This window comes from Rhyacophila brunnea, unplaced genomic scaffold (assembly GCF_057557595.1).
Source record: "Rhyacophila brunnea isolate RB1 unplaced genomic scaffold, BYU_Rbru_1.0 scaffold_9, whole genome shotgun sequence".
NCBI classification, from domain to species: domain Eukaryota; kingdom Metazoa; phylum Arthropoda; class Insecta; order Trichoptera; family Rhyacophilidae; genus Rhyacophila; species Rhyacophila brunnea.
This window is the reverse complement of record NW_028233361.1, coordinates 3846319-3871041: the sequence shown is the minus strand read 5'-3', so window position 1 is coordinate 3871041 and position 24723 is coordinate 3846319. Positions and strand designations below refer to the sequence as shown.

The 24723-nt window shown below is 34.3% G+C and overlaps 1 protein-coding gene across 2 annotated transcripts in view; it reads left to right on the top strand.

Annotated features, from left to right (window-relative positions):
* Window positions 1-24723, top strand: part of Lar (tyrosine-protein phosphatase Lar) — a 712977-nt gene that overhangs the window by 593459 nt on the left and 94795 nt on the right. For both annotated transcript variants that reach the window (XM_085959967.1, XM_085959966.1), the window contains exon 6: window positions 7952-8146. In XM_085959967.1, coding sequence (XP_085816093.1) covers window positions 7952-8146 — 195 coding nt within the window. The remainder of the gene's footprint in view (window positions 1-7951; window positions 8147-24723) is intronic.

The window sequence follows — 24723 nt, the reverse complement described above, 5'->3', positions numbered from 1 at the left end:
TAAACTATTTAAAAAAAAAAATGTTAATTAAATATTTTAAATTACTTATCTGAACTTCTATACCCATCTGACAATCTTATGTATATCGTATGTCTAATTGCCTGAATACGTCAAATGGTGAAACCCATGTAGCAAAAAAACGATCGATAAGTATAATATACGTGCCATGTGCAAAATTAAGACTAATGGGTATATTTGGGAGCTAATTATCTTAGAAAGATTTATATGTCGTTATTGTGCTATATATCTTAGAAATCAATGTTTCATGATATAAAAAATGTTTATATAGTATAAAAAGGTATTATTGTAAAAATCGTCGTTTGAAATTGAAAATTGGTGAATAGGTAGCTGCACTAGATGTTCGTGTTTATAGTACCTTTTTAAATTATTATTCTTTTGTCAACACGTGGATTATACCTTCGATTATTGTATCAATTAGTTACTTATATTATTTCCGGTGAGTTGCCAATACACTTATTTAATTTTCTCAATCCTAGACGTTTCTGTGATTGTTGATCTTATACTACACACTATGTTTTCACTACCCTACTGTCATCGAGCTACATGGCATGTTGTAGTGTTAAAAAGAGAGAAAAGAAAAGGTCTTCAGCCAGTCTGCTAGTAATGTGACACTGAACCTATATATTTTCCGAGATACTGTAAAAAATGCTATCGGGTTTTGCAAAAACAATTTTGTGAAGAAAGAAACCCAATGGAACGAGTTACCAGTGATTATTGTCGTGATTATTTCACTTCTATTACTAACTCCACTACTGTCGCTGTGTCCTATAGCCTGTTAAAAGTTTTATTATATTATATATGTATCAATTAGTTTTTTTTTTAATGGGCCTATCAATTTTTCCATTATGTAGTTGTAGGCAGCGAGATAGCCTGGGGGAGGTGGGAAATTTCCTCATTATTGTATACCTCACCATATATTTTTATTTAAATTAATCTAGTACAAGTTGTTACCTGGAGCGAAATTACAAAATTTGGATAATACGCCAAAAAATATAATGAATTATATAAAACGCTTAAAATTTGTTGTTTTATAAAAAAGGTATGTATATAAACCGAAATATTAGAATTACAGCATAAACAAGACGTCTTCAAGAGATTCTGTTAACTATTTACGCAACATTCCCAGACGACTATATAAAATTTTCATAAACAAAACTTTCCTCTCGTGGATTTTTTATCAAATTCTTGAAATACTTCCACGTTTTTCTGCAGCCGCCTTCTCTCTTTCACTGTTGATTTTACTCGCCAATTCGAAAAATGAGTTTTAACATTCCTAAATCCGCCACTAAATCAGGTACTATAGGTAGACAAGTACCTACTTTTCCTTGACCTTTTTTCATAGGATACCGTAGCTAGGTATTATAAATTATTTTTTTCATTATTTTTCAAATATTATATTCGTTTTATAATATTATCATGTTTTCGCTTAACGTAATATACTTTTTATTTGATTAAATTTGTAACATAATATTATACTGTGTGATTGTATTTTATTATATCAATATATACATACTATATTATTTATAGTAAGTAATCTTATACCCAGACTTATTTTTTTTTTTTTTAATATTTCAACCACCAACGATTTTTTAATGATAATTGATTGCATCAATAGTTATATCAAATTCAAAACTTGGTGGCAATCCTATGATCACAACATATCGACATTGCTTAGCCAAGGTGTTTCGCCACCAGAATACACTTGTAACTTCGTCTCTAAACATCTATTTTTGAACACCTTTGAGACGTGAAGATAGTCTAACTAAATAATGCAATTCCATAAATAACCAATTTCCGCCATTGCGTGTTTAACGTTTTGGCTTAAATCCGTTGATAGACTGCAATCCGAAAATAAACAACATGATTCCATGATAATGACATGATAACAATGGTTTAATGATTGGTTTAGATTTTAACTGTAGGTATATTTATTCAACTTTTTCTACTAGTTTGTAAGCATATATAGGTATTTTTTATCACATGTTATAAAAACGTATGTTCAGTGTTTTCCATTTAAAATATAATATATATATTCCTCACTCAATATTACAACGTTTTTATTAGCTCGTATTCTTGTTTGTCCAGTACAAATCTTGCAGTCGATTTTTAACTAATTTCCCGACTAGTTAGACATTTGAAACATTTAGAATATATGAGAACACGATGCCAATAGGTAGGTACATTCTTTTAATACTTTTAGCCATCGTTAAGCAGAATTGAATTCATTTTCAGTTAATTCTGTTTTGTATGGAAAGTTATTTCAGAAAAATCCGTAAAAAGTAAAAGACTATTATTGGTTCCTAGCAACTAAATTATTAATATATACGTGCGTTACTATGGAAATCAAAATGACATTTCAGTATTCTATATTTGCTTGTTTGCTTGTTTTTTATTTACTTCATATCAAGTACTTGTACTTGTATGAGCATATTGATCATAATAATTCAACAGAAAATTTAAAAACGTTGTATATAAAAAGTTCTTTTTGTATTGTAATTATTTATTTTTATATTATGTTACAAAAAATGTTCGAGGAGCATCTTCGATAATATACTTTTTTTATAAATATTTGAAACCAATATACTACGTTAACGGGTAAAACTGAGACGTCAGGGATGCGAGACGTACCGCAATTTTTCGTTACACTAACGAAATTTGTGGTTCGAAATCTTCGGCGAAAACCACTCTTGCCCCGTTCCACGCGCTGCCCCGGTCCACCCGACTAATACAAATATACGGCCCTGAAAATAATTCAGGCGAAACTGATCGACCCCGTGTGTCGTAAAACGGCATCGAGCGCATTTTCGGAGATATGGAAGCGCCCCACCCTCATTTTTGTCATAGCGGAAACCGTGATCTTTCGTTTACTTACCTGGCATCTTACCTGTGTTTACCTTTTCGTGTTCGCGACGTGATCGAAAACTTGCGAATGAATACCCCCGTGCAAGAGTTGGGATATATCCGAGAGAATAAAGATGAAGGTGTCATCCATTATTATGTTCCCACGTCCGGTGATTTGTTCGCCAACACTTTACCAACAGTATTTTGTTCGATAACATTATATCTAATGACAATTTGTGCGATTTTTTGACGCCTTCGACTGGCCTTAATTGTTTTAACAAGAGCTTAATATACATATTCCGAAGCATGATAGTATGTTTACAACAATTAAGTACTTATAGGTATTCAAAAATATATTAAATTTAATTAGTCTACTGTTACTTTCACACTTTAAACTAAAAGGTATTTTATAACACATAATTTTGAAAACACTTTTAAGAAAATATTTAACCAATAGAAAAAATGAAAAAAGACGACACCCAGCAAGAGTTGAACCTGCATCTCTCGGGTTTCGCGCCCACGCACGTTGACCACAGTCCACAATACTATATGTATCCTATCTAATTGCGACAAATTTTAAATAATGGTCCTTACAATAAATACCTACTCTGAAGCGCTTTCTAATTTGTTTTCAAAATTATGTATGTTCAATAAAAAGAATTTCGGCGGCTTCCGTGGTGCAGTGCGTAAGGCACTGGCCTTCCACCCGAGAGTTCTGGGTTCAATTCCCGATGAGGACACAATATTTATGTTTAGTGTTGTTTTCAAAGCCTGTGTGTTTGTGTTCGTTCAAAATTACTAACAATCACCTTGTACGAAAAAGCAAGGACATGATTATTAATAATTCTAAAAAAAAGAATGTTACATTCTTAAATCTTGTGAATATGGATATTTTTGAGTACCTACCAAAATATTTTAATTCTTGAGACTGTCGTTTCAGTAAAATAAAAACATTACTTTGCACAAGAACACCACAGTGATAAGTTTGTCGAGTTAGGTTTCGAATTAAATCCCCAGGCCCTATTCATATGTAATTTAACAAAAGTATCCACATCAATTTCAAATATTCTTTCTTAAAAACAGTCTTTACGGAGGCGCTCGCATACGAAAAAAGGCGTTTATCCTATCCCCGGACGTTAATAATTTCAAGAAATACGCGTGACCGTGAAACTTTCAAATGTTCCCCGGCAAAGAGGGCGGTAGGGAGAGTTCCGTTGGAAAAATAATACTGTTACTTAATATTTATGACACATGAGAGTGAATATATTTCTTCGCGAATGGGCCAATTCTTTAATATTACATGTTGAGCGCGTTCCTGATATAGCTGTCTGTGTTTTTATTGCAAATATATTGTATTTAATACGGTGTTTTAGCTGTTAGGCCATAAACTCAGAAGGCCTACGAACTGGATAAAAATACGTGGTTATTTTTTAAGTAAATCCTTATGTAACCTATACATCGTATTTTGTTAGCATTTATTTACGGAACATACTTGATATTACGTTAAATAAGTAGATATTATTGCGCCCAAATATATTTCATTAGATGCTATATAGCAGGGGTAGTAAACTTGTTTGGAAATGCGGACGACTTTTTCAGTAAGTAGGTAAGAAATTTGTCGTGATCTACCACTAATAAAAAATCTCTGAGGTATATACCTCTTCTTCTTTCTTCTTCCACCCTGTCACGTCCCAACATCGGGGCATAGAGCAAGCAGAAGTTGGCGCCACTTCCCTCGGTCCATCGCCAACTCGTGCGCCTCCCGCCATGTCAGACCTGCAGCACGTAGGTCGCTTTTGTAGCACCGCTGCAGGGTGAGGGAGGTCCGGCCACGGCTGAGGCTGTGCCACAAGGGTACGAAGCGCCGCACTCTTTGGCGGCATCCGGAATACGTGTCCCGGCCACGTAAATCGTCTCTTCGTGATAACTTCAATCACCGAAGGCTGTTGTGTCTGCTCACGAACTCGGGTGTTTGTAACGCGGTCGTACCAATGTACCCCTAAGATTCGGCGGAGACATCGATTCTCAAAGCTCAAAAGCCGAGACTCTTGAAGCCTAGTAAGATGCTATGTCTCACAGCCATACAGGAGCACATGTAGCAGGCACGCGTTAAACAAACGACATTTGTAACTGACAAATGTAAAAGGTCTATGATAGAAGTTAATGATAAAAGTAAGATATTCTAAAACGTGAGCTAAATATAATTATTAATTTACCATTTGTAAACAATTAAACATTATTTGTGAAACACGTAGGTACCTACCTAAATCTTGTATCTTTTCGAATTGATTATTTGAATTTCAAGAGTTTTAAAAATATTAATTCGTTAAAAAATTGCTTCACAATATACTTGTTGGTCATACATATTCCATTGCACTGACCGCGAGTGAAATGTATCGCGACGGGTTGATTTAGTTGTTATTCTATAAAATTGCATACAAGATAATAACAACTGAATAATCCCGTCGCGATACTTTCCATTTGCTGTGAGTGCAATGGAATAATGGCGCTGATATAAGAAGGTTTTCTTCGACATCTTTGATTGTGGATTTAGGCTTAGGTATTCTTTTAGTTAGTTGCTCGTGTGACATAACTAACGGGACATGATTCGAAATCACTGCATGACAGCATTAGCTAACCTTTACCTCGTAAACAATAAATCAAATTATCTGAACTCTAAATTAACGGTATAATTTTGAAAATGGAAAAATTAATCATACACCTTTTTAATCCATGTTCGATTCTAAGATCATATCGGCATCCACAGAGTGGAGTTGTATTAACAGATTTTTGTTTTTACGGAAATTGGTTGTAAGCCACTTTCTCAAACTATTGGATCCATATTTTTGCTGAATTTGTCATGCCTAAAAGCAAAAAGTGGATACCCCTGATTATTGCACCAATTTACGAGTGCCACGGATCTTTCTCTGATACAGGCCTTGCTTGACGTACACTGTCGAAAAGAGTGGAGCCATACTTGTAAGCTAGGTTCCCAACGCCACCCGTCATCTATGTACAGCCGTGGATATGCACGACCGCTTTCAATGACGCTATAAACGTGTCTGAAAGAAATGATTTTAAATGATCACTCCGTCCCGAGACGGAGCCGCACGATACTGATGCTGGAACCATGCACCGTAGTTCTCAAAGTAGGAAGTTAAGAAAGAAGAAAAAAAAATAAAAAAGCAATTATTCGACAACACAAACATAGACCCCTCCAAACCAACCCGCCACGCACCACACTCGGTCTTAATCGAGTGTATCACGAGATTCTACGTTTGTTGTGAAGCATCAGCAGTTTTTTACGCCTGGAAATGTCTCAGGAGCAGATGCCCAAGACTGAGATCGCCATGATCTCAAGTGAGCTTTGACTGAGTTTACTGAAAGATGTAATTTAATAAAAAGTGCCATCAAGTCACGGAGACTTAACAGAAATAAACAAATTTAATGATGTATTATATACAAAAAACAAAGCTAAAACAATACGGACAAACAAAACAGACAGATAATCACGATAATGAGGTTCTAACGAAAAGGAAGTACAATATTCTTACAAGTGGTTATGTGGGTCACAGTTCGCCATCGCTGACCAAGGGCAACCGATAGAAATTAATATAAGTCTAGTAACTAATTTGAACTTGTTTCAATGCAGTTTGTTAAATGAGTATGCGGAATTCCCGGTAGGTAGTTTGTGATAATTTCAAGAGCCCAATATCGTTAGTAGGTAATCGAATAAATAATTTCATTGTTTAAGTGATCGTATAGTTCTGATATTATTGAATAGGGGCGAAGTTATGAAATTAAATAGAAGTGAGTTACGTTTCAAGTTTTACCCTTAGCCCGGCTATATTATGGATAACTGTTTCGAATTCCAGCCTTCTCGCTCCGGCTGAAACTGTTGAATTATGCAAAAAAGAGTGAGAGTTTCTCAATTTATACGTTTTGTATGCTATGCTTGCGTGTGCCCATAATAAGGCTTCCACAATACATTTTTTTCCACCTAAAATGTAATTCAGTGGTATTTGTACTTATTCCTTTGTTCTATATTTGATAGTAAACTCATTGTAGCTTTCGCGACGGACTTGTAGAGTCCGTGATTGTTTTTGCAATACGATTGTATTTTGTTGATATTTAATGCCATATAAATATTTAATCCGAGCAATAATTACTTACTGCAACGGTGAACTAACAAGCCCCTCCTTTGCAGTTAATTGCACTTCCGTTTCAATTGAGGATCGCCCTTAAATTTATCATTACATTTTACGCTTCCGTGGTGTAAGTATCTATCATTTTACGTAAGTTGATACTTTTTATAATAAATATATATATACATCGATCAGGAGTGATATTAAAATTATTATTAGTAAACTTTTGGTTTATTTGGAAGAAGAAAAGGAGTCACATCTCAAAAGAGAGCCTATACATTATTTAAACACGCGTTGTTGCCATGGCAATACACTGAGAAGTCTTCAATATGCGACTCCAGGAACTTCCGGTTATTTATATATTGGAGGGATTGCCTAATAGTTTTTTTCAAACTCGCCCAAAACCGCTCCGCACCATAATCGATTTTTATCAAGCGTATCACAAGGCTCTTGCTCATCACCAGGTTTTTACGATTAGGAATATCTCAGGAGCAGATGTCTAAAACTGAGGTCAGCTGGATGGATGTAGGGATTGTTGATTGGTTGAATATGGTTTTCTCTTTTCTCTTTTGGCATAGTGAGGATTGTGCTTGTAAGCTCCGATACTTAGTTGTACAGCGCACCAGTGTTCTTCCTTCCCTGAATACGATTAAAAAAACACGAGCACCTTCATGTCTGGCCCACGGCGAACATCATAGATTTTTGAATTTTTGATTAGGTAACCCATTAAAAAATACTTATTTTGTTTTTTCTACAAAACGTGAAAATTTAAAATTGTAGCTGAATAATATGTAATAATATAGAATTCTTATGATTTTTACATAGGAACATAACATTACGTAAAGTATAATAGTCAAGATATGCTATCATCTTGTGTACATTTTTCGGTATGTGATTCAATCCATCACTGGTATCTATAATATTTTTTCTTTTCTTTTTTATAGCCGACAAAGTACCAAGCGGTTTCCCGTCAGTGGCGGCTCCGCCAAGCTCGCAGGTGGTGGAAATTGGCCATGCGGCCGTGCTGCTGTGCGCCGCCTCTGGAAACCCTGCCCCAAGAGTTCGCTGGATGCGTGACAATATGCCGCTGGACGTGCGATCGAACCCGAGATATACACTTCTTGAAGGAAATATGCCAGGTAAGTGTTCCGATACGTTCAGATGAAAGTTTTCATAATTACGTGTGGGGCAGAGAAAGACGATTTGATAATGCTCTTACTTGCTGACGATAGCCAACATAAATATCCAAAATCAATCACGCAATTGCGATACGTCATTGTATGTCATTGGTGTTAAATAATTTCATACCTTATTCTTCTTCTTTGGAACCTTATGATTAAGGGTCACACTTAGAGTTGGGTATTTCCCGAGAAAATCTCAATCTCGAGATTCGGGATTTTCCGAAATGATGAAATTTTGAATTCTCGAGATATCGGGAAATTTTAAAAAAAACCTCTAAAAATCCTAAAATCAGTGTAAAAACAGACAAATTCCAAAAAATATGAAATTATTTTTTATTTATGTTAGAAGACAAACAAAATAGAAGTAGGAAAACAAAAATATTTAAAAACATTACTTATTAAAATGGAATTTCAAAAAACACAGACTGTCAATCGCTGCGTTTGCAAAAATTGCGCTCATTTTGAGTGGACGTTGGCTTAATTGTGTTAAATGCCCCGATCAGTCTTTGAACGTTTGTATTTTCTGTCCACTTTTTTCGTATAGAAAATCGTTTTTTTTCAAAAAATATTTGATAATTAAGAAATCCCGAATCCCGAGATAAGATTCTCGAGATCCGGGATTTTCCGAAATGTTAAAAATTTCAATTCTCGAGATTCGGGATGGAAAATCTCGAAAATTTCTCGGGAATTCCCGAAACCCAACTCTAGTCACACTTGAATGATTTTGCTCTCTGCCAGTCGTCTCTATGTGACTTCCAAAAGGCGAAATTATTAATTTTCTCAAATGAAAACTGAAATAATATATTTATTAACCCGGGCCGTAAATATCCCAAAAAAGATTTATTGTATATTTGAATTAATTGTTCACTATACATATTCATAATATATAATATATTATTATATACGTATTGATAAGAAAACAAATACTAAATATAAGTAACTGCTTATAGGTACTATAATGAAGTACGATAGGTACCCATAGCAAAAAGTTCCAGGTCAAATAATATACTAATATAAATTTAATGTGACAATATGTGCGGAAGTAATCAACGTAAGTAGCTTTCCATCATTCTGTCAAAGACACGAATAACGTTTAGGTTTTTTTTTCCAAAACATCTAATCTCTCTATATCAGCGTTTCCCAATTATATTTTAGTCACGGAACCCTTTATATCCCGTATAACATAACAGAATCGTATTAATATTTTAGCTTAGCAGTAATAATGTGTAAACAATCTAGTGTTAAATTGGATGTTACATTTTTATCTACACTTCTGTGCTAATTAAATAAATCCAGTCGCCCTAAATTTACAAGTTATTAATCTTAATTAAATGATAATTATGGTACCTATCTATCTGATTCTTTGTTGTTCAATGATTACTATTGGCGTATTTGTGTATTAATAATTATGGTACATACATATTTAGCTGATTATTGACATAGGTACACAGGTTGATAAAAATAACTTAGTTTGTTATACAAGTGTATACAGCACGTGTCACCTCGTTGCGATTCCTACAGTCACTGAGGACTGTGGAAGGTTTTACCCCTATGGAAATAAACGAAGTTGCATACGGGACACAACCAGTACGTCATTTCCTAGTATCTAAATTCTAATGGATTTAAGTTTTGTACTATTCCATTTGAGTCGTTTTTCGCCACCCGGGTTTCGCCTTTCGGCATCTGTCCAATACGTACCATTGTTCCTAGAATGGACGATTTTACACCTCTTGAGTATAGTTTTTTTATTGTTTATATAAGTACCTACTAATGATCTATTATTAGGTTTGAAGATTTTTTATAATATGCTTATCGAGTGTATTCATATTAATAAGATAGGGGTTTTTTACTAACACTTCAACTATTTATAATTTGTTTGCTATATTTTTTATTGTGACCCTTGACTTGATAGGTAGGTAATGGAGTTTTTACCCACTTTATTTTATTGATTTAGTACTTATATAAGTTAGAGTTAAGAGTGCTCGTGGTCAGTGTGTGCTTGCATTTGGTGAGTATACGTAGCGCCTGAAGATGCCGAAAGGCGACACCCGGGTCGCGAAAAACTACATAGTACGAAACTTAATTCCATCAAGTAGTATTAATATCCTAGAATTTAGTTAAGTGTGCAAAATTTGCATTACGATTATAAATGCTGTTTAGTACCTACACGAGCATAAAAGCGACTTGACCCATATATTTATTATCTTGCTAGCTAGATTACTTTAATATGTATATTTTCACTTTTAATGATTTGAATTTTTTTCGGGTACCAATTTGGGAAACCATGATCTAGGTATATTATTAATTATTATATTATCAATGAATCGTCTACTTAAATTACGAGCAGTATATCATATGGGAGGAAGTGCGCCAACGGTCGGTGTTTTAATTATTTTTCCGTTGGTCGTAACACTATTTAATTACAGTCATTACCATACGAATATTTTAAAATTATCAATGCCGTTATACAATGCTTTTATTTTTCTTGTCAATTAAAAAACCCTCACAATGCTAATTAACACACGGAGATGTTTGTTACGTATGTGTGTGTGTGTATAATTAGAATTACATTCACACATTTCACACACATTCACACAAGTTTTCTAGCATTGCTAATGGTGTGCAAAACTTCGATTTATTTTACGGATTTCATACGAAGCTTTGTAGAGTGGGTTTTCTCGCATTCTATAGTAGTTTGAGGCAATGTATTATGCACAACGTTTTGAAATAAAAGTTTAAATGTTCCGTAGTCTACTATACTAGTACATATTATGTTTCTAAACACCGTAACCTGTCAACTGCTGGATGTTTGTAAATTTTTGACAATGTTCTAGGAATCATGATTTCTTCTCAATGTGTTGGAGTTGTAAATGATATCGTAGTAGATTTTTGGGTTTCCACCTTGTGTCCTTCTTCCTTCGCCTCACGTGCATGATTATGGGGTGCCGGACGAAATCCCGAAGGCCGAAATCCCGAAAAAGAAAAAACAGTAATAATTGCGCAATCTTAACACTTCTCTTGAATTGCGCAAATTTTACAAGATAGACAAAAACTATTTTTTTGTGGATAAATGGGTTTTGTCTCTCTTGTAAAAAATAGCGCAATAGAGACAAAACCCATTTTTCCACAAAAAAATAGTTTTTGTCTATCTTGTAAAATTTGCGCAATTCGAGATAAGTGATAAGATTGCGCAATTATTACTGTTTGTATTTTTTTATTTTTCGGGATTTCGGCCTTCGGGATTTCGGCCATTCGGGATTTCACCGTCGGGATTTCGACCCAAACCCATGATTATGTATGGTACGAGGGTGGGTCAATAAGTCCTTAGAAAAGCCGACAGGTGGCGCGACTAGTACTGTAAGCGGTTTGTTTTCATGCAGCGGCACTACCGATTCAGTATGCTGCGAAGTTTCAATCAGATTGGTCGGGTTGTTGTGCGTTTCTCGTACATTTAAAAAAAAAAATTGCTTGTGGAAAATGAAAAAATGGAAAATGGAGAAAATTGAGTTTAGAGCTGTTATTAAACATTTTAATATAAAAGGGTTAACAGCAAAGGAAATAAAAAATGAGTTGGATTTAGTTCACGGCATATCTGCTCCTTCACTTGCAACTATTTATAACTGGTTAAATGAATTTAAACGTGGTCGTACATCAACAAAGGATGAACCACGCTCAGGACGTCCTGTAGAGGTGACTACACCAGAAATGATTAATAAAATCCACGATATGGTGTTAAGTGACCGAAGATTAAAGTTGAGTGAGATAATTGAGGTTACAGGGATCTCAAAAGGTAGCGTCATTTCTATTTTACATTACAAATTGGGCATGAAAAATATTTCTGCAAGATGAGTGCCGCGTTTGCTCACAGTCGACAATAAACGCAATAGGGTGGTGGCCTCTAAAGCCTGTTGTCGCTCATGCAACGCAATCCGGATGAATTTTTTCGTCGCTTTGTGACTGTAGATGAAACATGGATACACCACTATACTCCCGAGACGAAAGAACAGTCAAAGCAGTGGATTGCGAAGGCAAACCATGTCCAAAGAAGGGGAAAACCGTAAAATCAGCTGGTAAGGTTATGGCTACTGTATTTTGGGATGCACGTGAAATTATTTTCGTTGACTATTTGGAAAAAGGAAAAAAAATAACAGGGGATTATTATGCATCTTTATTGGACCAGCTAAAAAACAAAATTGAAGAAAAACAGCCTCATTTAAACAGGAAAAAAATCCTCTTTCATCAGGACAATGCCCGTGTTCACACATGTTTACGATCAATGGCTAAAATTGAAGAATTGAAGTTCGAATTGGTCGACCACCCACCGTATTCGCCAGATTTAGCCCCCAGTGACTTTTTCCTTTTCCCAAACTTAAAAAAATGGCTAAGTGGACAACGTTTTTTTTCAAATGAAGAAGTCATCGATCGGACAAATGCTTATTTTGAGGACCTTCCGAAAACTTATTTTTCTGACGGTTTAAAAAATATTGAGAAACGTCTAACCAAGTGTATTGAGCTCCAAGGAGATTATGTTGAGAAATAAAAAAAAAATACAAAAATAAAAACTGTTTTAATGCTTTTTTCTAAGGAATTATTAACCCACCCTCGTAACAGTAAATATCAATCAATAATATTTATCAGTGCGAGTACTCTTCAAATCAAAATTTAAAAAATTTCTGTGGGATTTGACTTAAATATGCGAAATAATTGAAATATAAGACTGCATCTATATATATATATATATATTTATATATATATGGATTTATTAACATTATTGAAGATTTTCTTCTTGACATTCACAATTATTAATGATAGCAAAATATAAATTCGCAGTTATTTTTAACACGGATATGTTTTGCAAGGTTTGTCGATATATTGGCTTCATTAATCATACGTCTTATTATATAATAAATAATGCACTGTATCTACCTATTTTGTGTATCTAAAATATAGTAAGGCATAGTGGAAATGTGTTAATTCGTTTGAACGTTTCATTAGTTGATCAATGATTCTTTTATCTCTTATGAAATCAGTCTTTATAAAAGAACGGCAGTAGAAATGACAATGTTTTTTTTAATATCCTTGTAAAAACGGAATTATAAATTTGATGGGAGTATAATTCCATAATTGCAGTCCATCGAACAACGATAATGCATCTACATTATAGATGAGTGTATTAACTGTTGAATAATATATTTACGCATCGACGCTAATAGATGAGCGTACCTAATTGATTGATCTATTTATTTTATATATGAATACCGGAAACTTATAAGGGCGTAAGGGCCATTTTCAAAAAAAGAAGGTAGATGGGAATTTAAAACACACTTAAACATTCAATTCATACAACCAACGCCATCTTCTGGATTTTTTAAGAATTATTTCCGTGCATCAGTGGTACTTGAACCCTTCTGTAGGACATTGGCCTTGGTACATGCTATCAATTTCCTAAATAAAACCGTTATGATAATTTCTGGCACTTACAGCCTTTTAAGTTTTCGGTATTCATATTATGACAGTTAGTAACAGTTGGATACTATTTTTTACGAATTATCTTTCCTATTGTTGAAATGACATAAAACCTGTTCTACGTTGAAACTTGGTTCAAAGTAATTTTCTTCGAATTAATAATTAATTACAAATCAATACATTTTTAAAAAAAGTTAATTTATTTCGTGTTTATTTTTTAGTATCCCTTATTAAATTGTAATAAATGCGATTTGATCTTTCCTCCGGACGGACGTAGCATTAGCCTGAATTTTTTTAAGATCATGTTATACGACATACTTGACCGACCTTTGTTAGGGGATGCCACGATAAGAAAAGAATAATTATCATTATTACTTCCTAATTCAATGAAATTACTTCGGTTATTGATATATTCCACTGAGTAAATGAAAGTTTAGATGGGCATTATTTAAATATATATATTAATATTGGGTCTGCTTAGTTCACCAGGTGTACTTCCTTGTACTATATTCTTATACATAACTTTATAACGCGTTTTTTTTATATTTTTTCAGAAGATTAATACTTTACTTTGCGGTAATTCATGATAATATGTGTATTTCAATAATCCTACTTCAATTCATATTTTTACATGTCAACTAAACTTATAATGTTGCAATATACTCTCATGGCTTGAAATTCTGTCATATTCTGATAAACCATGACTCTCTACCCCTCTCTGTCATATACTTCTCTCACGGCAGAGTGACGGCTCAGTATGCTCCTTCACTTGACGCTCTTCCTTGATTTGCCTTCCCTAGAGGTTACCAACATCACCAGTCTCTCCAAGTTATCCGATGTGCGCCGAACAATACCTATATCCAAAAAAATCATAATCGTCTCAGACACATTGTCGAGAGCCGTTTATAGTCTCTGGATGATTTACTGGCTTGTCCTGTGCTCTGTCCAAGAAATACGAAGCGTTGCTTTATGTACATATATAATATATATTTTTAAATCGAATCGAGTGTTTTTTTTTCATATTATCTTCATCAATTGATTTTTCCTATGGATTATTCCACTGCCTCAGAATCAAAAATGTACTTTTTTTTAGTACGTATTTTACTATCGACGCGTATGAAACACATGTAAAAATAAACGAATATCTGATACGCGATGTTGAATACAAAATGTAATTTAAATTTGTTGAATCAATATAGTAACATAGGTACAGGTGAGGTGACTGTTCAGCGACTTAATTGAATTTATTTTTATCGATTGCTCGCAGCCCGGCGGCAGTGTTTGTTGCTTTTATTTTTTAATACATAACGGAACAATACCTTTAAAAGCTTTGCGATAGCAATCTTTTTTGAGTGCTCCATGTGTCCAATTCTATAGCGAGCATCATTAATCGACTTCTGCTCGCGCCGACAAAACTTTTCTAATCAGCGCATCGAAATAATCAACTAGGTATAGGTATCTTCCCCTTTTGCCCACTTTCATGTTGTTCTACATATTATATTGTATCACACACAATATTTTCTTAATACCCTACACTCTGTAGTCTATCTACATATTATACGAATTAAACTGGGGTTTAAATGTATATTCTAACGAAAATATTTTAATAAAATTATATTCCAAAAAAGGTAACCCACCAGGGAGGCATCTTGGTTTGTATTTTTGTACAAATATCTGCTGCCACATTAGTATTATTATAAAACAAATTTATTGTGATGTCTAATGGATCCATTAGAATTTAAATTCAAATTCCATCAAGTACCTTTGGTCGATAGTGGTGGCGCTTTTGTAGTGGACTGTAATTTGAAGATGCTGATGGTGGATTACGGATCTAGGGGAGGGGGGTTTACACAGGATACCAGACACTGATCTATATGTTGTGAGGGCTGGCGCCCCGCTAGACGGTAAACTTTTGATGGATGATATATGAGGTTGATGAATGAAAATGATAAGTTCAGGATGGATTATCTAGCCGCGACGTTAACTCATACCGTAACGTACCGATTTAGTGCAACGAACGTTAATCAGATGCATTGTGTATGAATCACGTTATAGTTAACGCGTCCTCGTTTGTGTCGTATCAGATAGAGCGCGAGAGCTTTAGCAAGCCTACGCGCTCGGCTGTCTTGGAGTAACTAAACTTAACTTTTTATCACAGTCAATCATGATCCGTGACTGGTGGTCTTGTGACAATAATTGGGGATTTGAGGTTGGTGGAAAGAAAGGATGAATGTGAATATTGGCCCAACCAGATAGTATTAATAATATTAAAAATCTATTGAGGTTTAAAGCTAGTCTTTCGAATTTGGCGATAACGAGACACAGCTTGTTTGAATAATACGACTCGGTTCAAGATGAACGTCATTGTCGTACTACACATCGGGTCGATGCATTTGTCTAGTACGACACATAACACTACTTCTGTCGGAGCAGTATTGTCGTTATGGTCGACTGATATGTTAATTTCTTTAATACACACATATTTTTTACTATCTTTGAATCTAATAAGGATGGGACAATATATGGAATTATATATGCAGTTTGGAACAAATAAGTTAGTTCTATTCGCGCTAGGATAATAAAATATGCTGCTAGAAGCCTATAGCGAAATGTTTGTAATCCCACTGCGATCTGCTTGTGTTCTTTATTCAATTTTCCTTATAAGGCTGTCGAATGAAAATACGTGCATTATGCGAATAATGTGTTGGCGGGCCTGTTAGTCGAATTTACTTTATGTGTATTCGCTCGGGTATTATGTAATAAAATAGCTTATCGTCGAAGGCTGTATGCCAAGCCGTTAACGGCCAAAATCAATAACACAGCCTGCCCATATTTATTTTATTATTATTCGCCTGCTAGATATGTTATAGCAGATTCTTGTTTGTTGAATATGTATCAAACAAATATACCACATTGATACTCGCCCATTTATTTTCACAACAGCCGTGAAATTAGTTTCCCCAGAAAATGATTTCCTTCGGTAAATAATATTATAATGTTATCTCTTATTCTATAGATTCTTCTCGCTATTTTAACCGGCCAATTCTTTCTTTTATATTTTAAAAATGTTTATCCTATATGTCTTTTTTAGTTATCATTATTATATAGAAAAGATTTCGTTAATATATCTACCTCAGTAATACACTTATTATCTAACATTTTTAAATCGTGTAAAAGTATATTAGTATTGAAGAAATAAAAAAAATCGGTGTGTGTACTTTATGTACGCGCGTTAGAAGTTATCCTTATTTGGCGTAACAAAACAAAAACAAAACTTGTGATAACTTAGATTCTTCGACTAGCTCTTAATTATCTTGTTAAATTACACACTCAAGAAAAAGGACCGCTTATTGGAACGCCGTGGTTTATTTCTATACACTTTAACTTATATTACTAAATTATATAAATACGAGTATTTATCGTTGATTTTATTTTTAAAGTAACAACTGCCACAATGACGTATAATAGTTTATCGGTGAGTATCATACTGTGGCGTAATGGTAGTGCGTTCGGCTGATAACCGAACAATCGGTGGTTCGAATCCAAGTGAGTGCGTTTATTTTTGTGTGAAAAAATAAATTATGTGTTACATGTCACACGCCAAAAATACATTCTGATCTGATTTTCCAAGCGCGCCTAAAGAAGTAGGTATAACTTCAATAATAATCATATTGTAATTGAACATCGGGCCGCGTCAGCCGTTTTATTTATTTATATATTTATAAAGAATGAGTCATTCTCAAATCTTGGGAATTATTCCTTGCATAAAAAGAATAAGTGCAAGTTCGTCATAACTACAATTTGAAGTGAACGTCGGTTAGTATTTAGAGCACTTACATAATTCATGCATGGATTTAAAACACAAAGGCCAAAATTACGCCATTTGATTAGCATTTAAATATGTAAAAACTATTAGGTAATTTCATCGTAATTAGATAGGACGTCCGTGGCCTAACTCGCAAAGCACATTGGCGCGAAGCTAGTAAACATGGCTTCAGGTCCCGGTGGGAATCGTATTTTTTCAAAGATTTTTTTATAGAAGTATTTTTAAATTACTTATGTTCAATATGAAGAATGTTTCATTCTCAAATCTTGTTAATTATTCGTTGAATAAAAGAAATTTAGTAGCAAGTTGTCATGAATAAAGTTGTTGTTAAAAATAACACCTGCCGTCAGATACGTAATATTAGTAATATAATTACCTTGGTTAAATTATAAATGCTGGTTTCTTTTTATGGAGAAATTTTAATCTGCAACCAGTGGCTTGGTATTTATACACGGACGGCCGCTCTACCAACTAGGTCAATGTGGGTACGTCAGTTGGATATATTCAAAAGAATTAAATACTACGTAAGTCAAAATAATAAATTAATAAAAATATGTATCAGTTTGCCCGACCCATACCTATGCATAATTTTCTATAAATTATTTTAGTCAATAACATATTTGACTATAGGTACCTACTTATATTATTGATTCAATCGTATAACTCAACAACAAATTTTATCTTCGTCAAACTTAACGAATGCAGATGTTCTACTAGCTCCGCGTTTAGTATTTTACAACGTTTTTATTAGGTCGTATTCTTATTTGTCCGGTGACCTCCCGACTAGCTAGACATTTGAAACTTTTAGAATATTTCAGAACACGATCCCAATGCATTTTTTTAATACTTTTAGCCATCTTTAAGTAGAATTGAATTCATTTTCAGTTAATTCTGTTTTGCATGAAAAGTTATTTCGGAAGAAATCCGTAATCCAATCCTCTATTATTGGTTGCTAGGGGTCTGGGGTCCTAGCATCTAAATTATTAATATATACGTGCGTTACTATGGAAATCAATATGAATGTCAAAATGACATTTCAGTATTATTTCTATCGAGTACAATTTTTTTTGATCGCTAGTCAAGTCAAGTTTATATGATTCAACAGAAAATTTAAAAACGTTGTAGGTATATAAAAAGTTAATTTTATCTTGTAATTATTTCTATTCAATTTTTATATCCGTTATTTGTTAGTTTTAGTTCGCTTTAATATTTTCTTAATTGTCTCCATAGTCCAAGAACCAATATTCTGACTGTATTGCCCATTGGGTCAGTAAATTTTTATGGCTATCAATAAAGGCTTCGATGGAGTCCTCAAACAAAACGTGCGCAAAATCTTTCCGTACCTGCGCACCTATTTCTGTATCATATCAAATCAAAAATGACACTAAAACATTTCTCTTCCTACGTAGTCTGTATGGGGTATAAAATTTTATGCGAAACGTTAAAACCCGATTGACAATAACAAATACCAAGCAGGAGAGCTTCCATCGACGGTAAATTGAACAATTTTTCAAATGTAATAGCAGGTTACCGTCGAACGGTAATTTTATTGACATAAAAGCTCCCCCATCCACCGCTCTAAGGTGAGCTTCTCAAATGCGATCAGGAGAAGCTCAATGATTTTCAGTACGCTACACTACAGCTGTATAAAAATATTCGTTAAATATTTAATTTTATTAAAATACCTCTAGATTTAACTACTTGTCGTAATGTCCACTTTGAAAGTTAAAAAAAAATACCATGTTTGATCCTGAGCGGAGGATATGGGTCTCGACAGAGTCGGGCTTGTTTCAACAAATATTAGATTTACGAGAAATGGAAGCTAGCCGTTTGCTCAATCTATTAGGTCTATACTCTGGATTAGGGATTCCAATCCCGGGATCCCGAGCTATTTTCGATACCTATGAATCCCGGGATTGATAAACATAATCCCGGGATTTCGGGATTGATTTTTTTTATCAATTTGTATGGAAAATAAAATAAAATCGAAAATATAACAAAAAAAATACTTTTAATAAAAAATAACTACATTAGAAGTAAACTGAGTTTGAATTAAGTTTTATACCCATGTGTAGGTAGCCGATTCATTTTATTTTTTCACATAAATTATTAAAAATGAGAAAGATTGGAAAAAAACAATGCTTCGCACTTTTAACAAAGTAATTCCACCATGATATCATACGTTTTACGGCAATTTCATATTTGGCTGACTAATTAGATTTATGAAGCGGAAAGGCCATAAGTACGCCATGATTATTTGCTTTATTATTTTAAATCTCGCGAATCCATTCATTATGTCTTTACTATCAGAAACGGCAATCTCATATTAAATTCACATTATTATTTATATTACAATATTATTTACTCAATTAAACTTGTGTATTTCCAAGATTGAACGTATACAATATTAACAATAAATGTCTTAAATATAATGAATTATACTAGATTTATTTTTGATCGATTTTATCAATGTTATTTGTAAATATAAAAATTTTATATAAACAATGGAAAAAAATTCCAATCTCGGGATTGTCAAATTGTAATCCCGAAATCCCGGGATCAGAATTTTGGCTCGGGATTGGATTCCTTACTCTGGATGAAACACATTTCGAAAAAAACAACATGTCTGTTTACCAGACTCAATATTCGACTTTATTGGCCGACACGTTACCGCTCGGCCATCTCGCCGCTTTTTAGGTGGATCACAATATGGACACGGGTATCTCTGTCAATCGCCCGTCTTCTTGCGTCAACAGTACCTCACCTATGACGTACCGTATAAACACTTTGAATGATATTTTGCCACCAAGATGTTGGAATCCGCTTGACTTGAAAATAAATTTTATCAGATTTAGACTATTCACATTTCACTATGAGCTACACGGTCGTCTTTAATATCTTCTTGTTTCTGACAGTTATACCTACCACACACCCAATATCCGCCTCAAGTCCCTGTTTTAGAAGTCCGCATACAATTTCTGTGAGTAAGATCCATCGGAATGCAAGCGTTGAACAGGCGCCATTTTGGCTTAACTAACTACAACCATATGCCCCAGAGATTCCTAACTAACTAAATATTGGTCCAGCCATTCCCACTTTTCGCGAAATGCCGTCTCCCATGATTTTCTGCCCCAAGTATTCAAAACTACTGTCCATACACGATGTCCTCGGTGTCCGTAGCCCATCAGAGATAAATCTCTTTTGGCACAATTGGTATTGTACATATTTTTCGTTATTTCGGTTTTCGCAATATTGTTAAGAGCGTGCATAAGTGAAACGGCAAGTAATTTTCAACACTATGTGGGACGTAATTTCGGCCGTGTTGCCATTCGGAGAGCGATAGTCGACTTGTGAGCACGTTAATTTGTGTTGTGATGGCGTCGGAGGAATATATTCTTAAATCGTGTAAAGATGACTAAAAAACGTTCCGCATGTACTTGAAAAAGAAAACATGTCAATGAATATACTATCATTATTAGAAATATAACAATAAACATAACATTAAATGGACGCATGTTGGATTTTTATGACAAATTATATTTCGTTCGGCTCGCGTCATTTGCACAATCCACGCATCGCCTAGTCACGATCTTTTTAGACCATGCCTCAGCTGAGGTATAGCCTTAAGACAGATTGTATTGAGTTTCATATATTGTGCTGTTATAACTTAACTTTCATCAACTACTCGCACTACGCTACTCCTTATAATCCCGGCGGTTTTAGTGCGAGTAATAAGTACTAGTGATTAGCACTAAGTCTATATAAACAAGTCTTAACAAAATAACGAGTGGCAACCTTAGTTGCGAATTTGAAACAGAAGTTACAGGTGTCAAATAAATACATCCAATTATGAATATTGTCTATACGTTTTCGCCAAATCAATATTGTATCTAGTACCGATTATTTACGCAAATACCAATCAAAAGGGGCTGTTTGAATTAATTACTTGAATGAATTTATTACGTACTAAGGGCCGTATGTATGAGATTCCCAAATGCTTTATAAGCTATTTAACCGATTTTCCATCGAATAGCTTATAACACTGTTTGTGACGTAAGCGATCTGACGTCACGCGCCATTAAAAATGGCTGCCTCAGCTGTCACTTTCAAATGTCATTCTAATTTTGCATGCATTGCAACAAACGTTTGGTTGAGACTCTTGTTCGTTTTGTAGATTCTGTAAAACATTTGCGAACTTTAAAAACAGTTATTAGTCGTGCTGTTTACAAAATACGTATAATTTTGATCCCTAGTCTATAATCTAGATAGTAGGTAACTGATAAAATGCCTCGTACCTTTTTCGCTTGCAATATTTCTCATGGATACATAAGATGGACTTACGTAAGATTACGATAAAATATCTCCGCTAAACCACCGCAAAAATATGTACCTACTGCTGTATCTGGCATTAAAATATACAATTGGAAGCATTCTGCGTTCTTCAAAATATTATGGTACCTACCTACCTAGTTAATTATTGTAACATAACTGTAATAAACAAGGCACAACTCTCAAATACACTGGAAACATCAATAGTGTCAAACGGTGATTGGTATAAATGATAATATTATACAGAGATAAATACATATAATTGTCTAAAATCTAAATCATTTGCATTTTCTGTCATTTATTCTTATTCTGTTTTGACATCTCATAATAATTGAAGTGAAGTTAGTCATAATAATATTCAGTATTGCCACCAAATGTATTCAGTGTTGCCACCAAATGGAAAAGTTTACTGGCAATACAACCTTTCGTACAGTAGAATAATTATAAAATACATGTGAATAGCTGATAAATTATTTAAAGTTCATAATAATTATTCATGTATAATTATTAAATTTATATGGTACCGTTCGCACACTTTCAGACACATTTACAATTTCAAAATTTTGAATTATTTATCGGGGAATGAAATTTTATAATACTCGTATGTTGTACAGTTGAACACCATGACACATGAGATGTCACATTCGTAACGTCACTTAACAGCTAATTACGTTTGTACTCATGCATACAAACGTGCAGTATATAGCCTATAAGGTTTTTAGGAATCTCATGCATACGACCCCTAGAGATTTGTAAATAATGAACACGACGAGCGTGTTGCCATTTAAATAATAGAAAAAATGCCATCGGCACTCAGACACGTGCAGAACAAAATATAATTTGTCATAAAAATTCAACATGCGTCCACTTAGTGCTATGTTTATTGTTCTATTTGTAATAATAATAATATATTCATTGACATGTTTTCTTTTTCAAGTAAATGGGTAACGTTTTTTAGTCATCTTTACACGATTTAAGAATTAATTCCCCCGACGCCATCACAAAACAAATTGACGTGTTCACAGCTCGACTTTCGCTCTCCGATTGGCAGCCAGTCCGAAATTTCGTCGCACCTATTGATGAAAATTATTTGCCGTTTCACTGTAGTATGCTCTTAATTCTTAAATCACACACTTACCAATGTATGTCAGTTTCAAAATGTTTTAACAGCTAATGTAAAATCGGAATTATGCACTTCGAACCAAAACCCTTGTCATGATATTTATTATTTTGCTTAGGTGTCAAGTACGCAACGCTATTATAATTAGTAATTCTAGCATAACGTAACGACATCGTTGCATTTGGTCCTTAAATTTAAGCAGGTACACATTTGTATAATTGAGATTATAGCAGATGATGACGATAATGTGGATTAAATATTATTTGACGAGTCACCCTTTTCCGTGTCGCGTTACATCCACAGATTCAAATTCTACGCCTCTCGTACAGGTAGACTGAGCACTACTTAATGTACCGCGTGTGTGAGAGACGGTGGCGGGGGCGGGGCGGATGAGGGTGGTAGTAAATTGCCGCACCGGATCGTATCGAGTTTTTATTTCAAATTGAAAAAAGTAGAACTGTCATTTTCGCGCTGATATGGGCTTAGTTTTTGCGATATTTCGCCCCTGCGAGAACAAATCGGCCTCTTGTAATTTAAACTTTTCGCATACAATGGAATGCGTGAATGCTTTGCTTTTTGTCTAAAAAGTGACGTTAGTATTTATTTTCTAGTTCTAAATACGCAATAACTGCATTATTTTGAGAACTACTATTTTAGTTTAAAAAAAAATTGTTCAAGGAAAGCATGTAGGTAGTCATATTCTTTCGACCATGTCCGATCCTAATAGGATTATATGGGCATCCACAACAGATTTTGTTTTTACGAGAAATGGATGTCAGCCACTTGCTCACCCTATTAAGTCCATACTCTGGACTCATACACAAATTGAAAAATAATACGTGTACTTGCCAGACCCAGGATTCGAACCTGGGACCCCCGATGCTATAAGCGGACGCCAAAGCCGCGCGGCCATCGTGGGAGGCATGTAGTCATTTAGTAAAATATAATAATGATGCCGTTTGCCGTTTCAAGCTGCGAAAAATACTTATTATATAATTATATAATAAATAATATAAATATATGACATATTTATACTATTACTCTTAAATTTAGAAGTGACCACCCCCGGTGACCTAGTTAGTAGAAAGCCTGTCTTTGAACTCGCGGCTGTAGAAATACGTATTCTTTTTAAATGTCTTTTTAATCCATTGCACGGACCCAATCGGTTGGTCAAATTATTAACAAGCATTCCTTGTTAGTCCACTCACATACTGAGGATACACGTAACAAAAATGATAATGTACTTCATAATTTAGTCGACACTGATGCAATGAGCAAAAAGAACCATCTTCTATGACAATGACGTATTTACGATGAGTTCATTTTGGTTTAACATTTAAAATATATCTTAATTTTGAGATCGTACATATCGATTCAATGGGCAAATATATTTCGTAGCTTAGAATAATTTATCTTTCTGATTTATTATTCCTGTTAAGTTCAGTATTCTTTAAACTTGATGTTCAGTGCATAGACTGTCCGGATATAAAGAAAACGAAACGGGAAAATACTGAAGACCCGCTGCCAACATCGAGACGCGGGAAGGTAATCGGTGCTCAAATTATTGTTAATTCTGTAGTGTATCGTCAATCTTACCACACATTCTATGAGCGCGATGCAGAACTATCCGGATGAACTTAGCAATAAGCACCATCTAGATTTGCTAATTTAGCTCGACTTTATTTGGCGTGTTTTGACCCTATTTTATATCGTTTCGTTTTGGGCCACCGACTTTTTCCGTAGATTTTGTACCTGCTTATGCTATTATGTATGGCTACTGTAGGCTACGCAATC